At 34.7% G+C, this 6859-nt stretch overlaps 1 protein-coding gene across 1 annotated transcript; it reads left to right on the plus strand.

The window, feature by feature from the left end:
* The first annotated feature begins 2972 nt into the window (after positions 1-2972).
* Positions 2973-3677, plus strand: LOC106340946 (ethylene-responsive transcription factor ERF024-like). Its single transcript, XM_013779769.1, has one exon. The coding sequence runs from the start codon at positions 3123-3125 to the stop codon at positions 3675-3677; it is 555 nt and encodes a 184-aa protein (XP_013635223.1). The 5' UTR covers positions 2973-3122.
* The last annotated feature ends 3182 nt before the right edge of the window (positions 3678-6859 follow it).

The raw sequence follows: 6859 nt of genomic DNA on the forward strand, positions 1-6859 counted from the left end.
TTGAAAGATGGATGTTGGAATTTTGTGGTTGATCATTTCAAAGGAGCGAGAATGTTATTTTTGAGTGAAGGTTCGACACATGCTGATCTTGTTGCAATGGCTCAAGAAGATTATAACCTGGACATGAACACAGAGTCTGTGGAGTTAACCTACTCATTACAACAGATGGCTCCAGACCTTCCTCCTATTCATGTTACAAGTGATAGACAAGTTCGGAACTTGCTCGAGATAACTAAAACGCATGAAGTACGTCTTTGTGTATCAATCTTTAGCAATATGAGAACGGTTTCAGAGGAAAGGGATGAAGATCATATGGAGGATGAAGCTGAGGAGAGAGATGAAGCTGAGGAGGGGGATGAAGCTGATGTGAGGGATGAAGATGAAGAGGGGCGTGAAGCTGAGGAGAGGGATGAAGTTGAGGAGGGGCATGAAGCTGAGGATCATGATGGGGAGGAGGATGCTGACATCCCTGTTGTCGCTGATGCTGAGGATTATAGTGTGTATGGAAAGGTTAAAGATGAGGATGAGGAAGAAGATGATGAAATCTGTTTTGATGATTACAAAGGGGCATATGGTTGTGAAGGAGAAGAATCATCTGCAGACAAAATCTATGTCAACCAGAGTTTTGCTAGTAAGGATGCACTGCTTTCAGAGTTGCGGTTGACAGCGGTGAGGCGTAGGTTCTCCTTCAGAATATTCAAGTCAACGAAAACTCTCTTTGTGGCAACATGTCGTGTTAGTGGTTGTCAATGGAAGGTTCGAGCAAGTGTGAAACATAGGACTAAAATGTTTTGGGTAACCAAGTATATGCCAACTCATACATGTTCCATCCCAGACATAATCGCTCAGTGGAAACGCTGTACTCCGAAGTACATTGGTCGACTTTTCATAGATCATGTTGGAATCATTGATGGGTTGAATCCGCAGCATATCAAAGATGCAATGAAGAACATGTTTGGCATGACACTCGATTACACCACCTTATACAGAGCATTGTTATATGCGCAAGAAATGGTGAGAGGATCAGTGGAAGACGGGCTACTGAAGTTTATTATTTCATTGATTTGTAAATGTGTAAACACATTGTTAGCACATGTATTACATCTTGGGAAACATTATTACTGATTTTACAAAAAATTCACGACTAAAAGAGTAGACATGCAATTCACAAAACATACCACAAACAAAACTATTATAGATCATTACTCAACAAAGACAAGCTTGGACTCCACTTGATATGGAATAAGACTTTGTCAGAAGACTTCCAGGAAGTCCAGAAGACTTCTAGGAAGTCCAGACGACTTCCAAGAAGTCTAGACGACTTTCAGGAAGTCTAGACGACTGAAATGAAGTCATCTGGAAGACTTCCTGGAAGTCGTCTAGTGCATTATATTTTAGACAACTAATAGGTAAGTCGTCCCAGAAGTCTTCCATATCTGAAAAACCCGCATATCCAAAAACGTTCAAATGGTTTAAAAACAGAAAAAATGAATGGAAGATTAGATAAATCTACCTTTATAGAAACACAAAAATCTAAAATTAATAGATCTACCTTTAAATGAGTGGAAGATGAGTACCATCTGATTAAAAACCTGCAAAAAAGATGGATTAGTAAGAAAAATATGAGACAAAACTGAAAAATTCATATAAAGTTTGGTGTTTTCAAGTCAAAGAGATTAGAGTGGGTTTGGAGAGTTTTAGTTTGGGAAAAAAGTAAGAACTTTATACAACAAGAAGTTAACAAATGAAGAAAAATGAGACATAAAAACTTACCAAAACGCTCAGATCTATTATGAAAGGGAGACTTCGTCAGAAGACTTCCATGAAGTCTAGACGACTTCCAGGAAGTCCAGACGACTTCCAGAAAGTCCAGACGACTAAAATGGAAGTCGTCTGGAAGACTTCCTGGAAGTCGTCTAGTGCATTATATTTTAGACAACTAATAGGTAAGTCGTCCCAGAAGTCTTCCATATCTGAAAAACCCGCATATCCAAAAACGTTCAAATGGTTTAAAAACAGAAAAAATGAATGGAAGATTAGATAAATCTACCTTTATAGAAACACAAAAATCTAAAATTAATGTAAGTCATCTATTTTTAAAAAAAGATAGATTAGTAATTTTAAAAAAAAAATTATGCGGGAATATTTGGACAACTTACATGTAAGTTATCTATTTAAATTTCTTCACTAGACGACTGAAATGTAAGTCGTATAGACCCTAAACATAACCCCTAAACTTAATTAACTAACTAAACACTTCATAAAATCAAATTAAACTTCAAAAGTGTTACTATACACAAAAATAAACATGTATAGGTAAAAAATTAATTTTTCAAAAAAACATTCAAGCTTTCCAAAATCTAACCCTAAGTATACATACAATACTACAACATATGCTGCCAAACCCTAGACCAAAGAATATCATGATTCACTACCTACAGTCATCTATGTTGAAAACAATTCAATTTTGTTATATTTTAATTTATATCACTTAAAACTGTTTATAATTACATGATTTTAATTTTTCGTTTATCAAAATATTTTTTAAAAAATTGTAAAATTATTTTTCGTCTGGACGACTTCAAACATCTCAAACGACTCAGACGACTTACTAGGGTTATATTCGTAAATATGACTTTTGTTTTTTTGTTTGGTCACAAGGGGCTGGGCTGTAATTTCACAAGGCTTTTAGGTTAGTTTTGCATTTGATTTAAGTTTGAGTATAGGTTTGGGCTTAAAATCATGTTGTGGGTTAGTTTTGGCAAATTCCCCATTTATATTTTCCACATATTAAATATAAAAATATGTATTATTTTATATATGTTAATGTTTTTAAAGGCTTGCATTTAAAAAAAAAAACATATTTGTTTTTAATAAATATTTAATTATTTATAATTTTTTGAAATATATATTGACATCTGCCAATTGGCCACCACACAAAACCCGAGTTGTGATCATCATTCCTACCCAAACCCTAATCTCTTCATCTCTAATTGGTTAGCACTTTCTTCACTCATCTTCACTCTTCTTGCACAAAGTCTCTTGCCATAAAATGCCTTCGAAAATCTCTTCTCCTTCATCAAACTCATCACCCATCTCTCCACAAAACCCTAATTCTCATTATGAACATACCAGGAACCTCCAAAGAAAATAGCGGTCGCCACCCTTTGTACAAGGGAGTGAGACAACGAAAGAACTCAGACAAATGGGTTTCTGAGATCCGTGAGCCGAGAAAACCTAACCGTATCTGGTTAGGGACATTCTCGACCCCGGAGATGGCGGCAATTGCCTATGATGTGGCAGCTCTAGCCCTCAAGGGAACTCAAACTGGGCTCAACTTTCCAAACTCAGCCTCCTCTTTGCCTGTCCCAGCCTCCATGTCTCCAGGAGACATCCAAGCCGCAGCCGCTTCAGCCGCCGCTGCTTTTGGTGCTGCTAGGGATGCGATTGTAGTGGCCAATAATAGCAGTGTGGAACGGAGTAACGTGATGATGAATGGTAGTTATGAGAATACAAATGGATTTATGGACGAGGATTTGATATTCGACATGCCTAATGTGCTCATGAATATGGCTGAAGGAATGCTTCTCAGCCCACCTTGTCAATTCACCTTTGATGCTGCTTCCGAAGCTGATGATTACGCCGGAGAAGACGATTACTTGTGGAATTTTACTTGATAGCAGCCATATAATATATATAAGTAAGTATGTGATTTTGTGTGTATGTACATATAATATATATGTATATATGAATTAAAGAAATGGTGTCTAGCCATGCATTGTACGCATGGTTAACCACCGCTGTGACCATAAGATAAGGCCGCCTGTATTAAAGTTATTTTCTTTGCATATTATCTAGTCTGATGTACATGCATATGTAATCACAGTTCATGCCTTGTCTGATACTTTGTTTAATTTTACAGATAGACAACGTTCTTATAGGGGTTTCTTTAAGTAAGGGTTCATATAATAATGTTTGTTATAGACTATGCCACTATAATTTCTAAACTCTAAAGCTAATTTCACGGAAGAATGAAAACCATTTTGAACCATGAAACCACACAGTTTATGAACAAAAGAATCACATAATGGCGGTCAATCCCATGGACTAATCTCGTGGTAACACATATTGACCTGCTTTCGTCCGATGGATACACAAAAGTTACGCAGTTGCGTTGATTACAAAACCGTCCCTCTCTCGTGAAGGGAATTGGATGATCGGGACTACTTCCGTTTTAGTCGAGTGGAGTCCCTCACACTCTTTTCCCTAATTAATATGAACCTTGAGTCAGCAAATTTTCTTTCTGACTCAAGACTTATGTCTCGTATATATGTAGTAATTAAGATATTTATGTTATTTGAATTTGTTACATGTGAAGAGAGCCACCTTCATGTGTTTTACCAGTACAAGCGTAGGGGCCTCAAGCTGTGTAAGGACGTGATCTAGGAGAGGGAACCTTGGCACATGGGATGTTGGATGATGGGAAAGGCATGTGACGTAGGGTTAGTCTCTTATAACTTATAAGAGGCGTGGGTATTGTACAGTGAGGGTCTGAAGATTATTGATCATCATGTTCATGTTCACGTAAAGAGAGTGCATGTGGCTCTTTTGGCGTAACCGGGATTATCTAAAGTTTCTTTCGATAGTTCATAAAGCTTGTATCCATTAACCGTAACAACTTGGTATCAGAGTTATTTCGACTTTTGGAATGGAACCATGACTAAGGGAACATGGATTAAAGAGACACTCGAGCGGTACGACAAATTAACTCTGAGAAGGATGATGACCATTACAGTAGAGCAGTGGCTTCAACAAAACAAAACAAAAATGATGAAAAAAACAATTTATTTTTACTGAAGTATTATTCAAATAGGTGACTTGCATGTTTGACCATTTTCATAACCCTAGCAACCGGGTAAAGAAAATATTTGCTAGCAATGCCTTTTTAGTATAAATATTTGAGTCTATAAGACTAAAAAATTAGTACTAATAAATGGGTTTGGTGATATGATAACACAAGTTGATTATTAGTCTTAATCGAATCATAACCTTGCTGATTTTCTTATAAGTAATTTAAACTTTTAGTCGATTACTGGTATAATCTTTTTTGACAGAGGGATTTGTTTTTATTTTGATCAACTAAACGGTTCATTCAACATTGAGTTTTTATGTTTATAATTAAAAGACAATATTGTTACATTTTTGAATTTGACTAAATATAGTTTGGAAGTTGTAAATATAAACAGAGAACGCAAACTGAATTTTTTTTGTTTAAACTTCAAAATTACATCTTATTATATAAAGTTTGGTTCTTCAAAGTTGATAATTAACATTATCGCGACACATGGCAATTATATATTTAAGATTTTGACATGTGTTAATCTAGGGTTTTTGCCAAAACTAACCCACAACTTGATTTTAATCTCAAACCTATATCCAAACTTGAATCAAATGCAAAACTAACCTAAAAGCCTAGTGAAATTACAGCTCAGCCCCTTGTGACCAAACAAAAAAACAGAAGCCATTTTTACGAATATAGCCCTAGTAAATCGTCTGAGTCGTCTGAGATGTTGGAAGTCGTCTGGACGACTGAAGTGTAAGTCGTCTGGTACCGGTTTATTTTAAAAATAATTTATAAATCTTGTAAAAAAATATTTTGATGCGTGAAAAATAAAAATCAAGTAATTATAAACAGTTTTAAGTGATATAAATTAAGATATGATAAAATTGATTTGTTTTGAAGATAGATGAGTGGAAGTAGTGAATCATGAAATACTTTGGTTTAGGAGTTTGGCAAACATATGTTGTAGTATTGTATGTATTGTTAGGGTTAGATTTTGGAAAACTAAAATGTTTTTTTCAAAAATTAGTTTTCACCTATATGTGTTTATTTATGTGTATAGTAAACACTTTTCAAGTTTGATTTGATTTTATGAAGTCATTAATTAGATAATTAAGTTTAGGGGTTATGTTTAGGGTGTGGACGACTTATATTTCAGTCGTCTGTTGAATAATTTACTCGGACGACTTACATTTCAGTCATCTGGTGAAGAAATTAAAACAGACGACTTACATGTAAGTCGTCCAAATATTCCCGCCTAAAATTTTTTAAAAAAAATATTTTCCCGCTTAAATAATTTAAACCAGACGACTTACTTGTAAGTCGTCTGGAAAATCTTCTATTTTAGTTTCCCGCTAAAAATATTTAATTTCCCGCTAAAAATATTAAACTCTTCTGGACGACTTACATGTAAGTCGTCTGTTTTAATTTCTTCACCAGACGACTGAAATGTAAGTCGTCCGAGTAAATTATTCAACAGACGACTGAAATATAAGTCGTCCACACCCTAAACATAACCCCTAAACTTAATTATCTAATTAAAGACTTCATAAAATCAAATCAAACTTGAAAAGTGTTTACTATACACATAAATAAACACATATAGGTGAAAACTAATTTTTGAAAAAAACATTTTAGTTTTCCAAAATCTAACCCTAACAATACATACAATACTACAACATATGTTTGCCAAACTCCTAAACCAAAGTATTTCATGATTCACTACTTCCACTCATCTATCTTCAAAACAAATCAATTTTATCATATCTTAATTTATATCACTTAAAACTGTTTATAATTACTTGATTTTTATTTTTCACGCATCAAAATATTTTTTTACAAGATTTATAAATTATTTTTAAAATAAACCGGTACCAGACGACTTACACTTCAGTCGTCCAGACGACTTCCAACATCTCAGACGACTCAGACGATTTACTAGGGCTATATTCATAAAAATGGCTTCTGTTTTTTTGTTTGGTCACAAGGGGCTGAGATGTAATTTCACTAGGCTTTTAG

This window comes from Brassica oleracea, chromosome C4 (genome assembly GCF_000695525.1).
Source record: "Brassica oleracea var. oleracea cultivar TO1000 chromosome C4, BOL, whole genome shotgun sequence".
In the NCBI taxonomy this organism is placed as follows: domain Eukaryota; kingdom Viridiplantae; phylum Streptophyta; class Magnoliopsida; order Brassicales; family Brassicaceae; genus Brassica; species Brassica oleracea.

Excerpts from the sequence above, each read along its gene's own strand:
- LOC106340946 (XM_013779769.1), top strand. The coding sequence starts at position 3,123 with ATGAACATACCAGGAACCTCCAAAGAAAATAGCGGTCGCCACCCTTTG.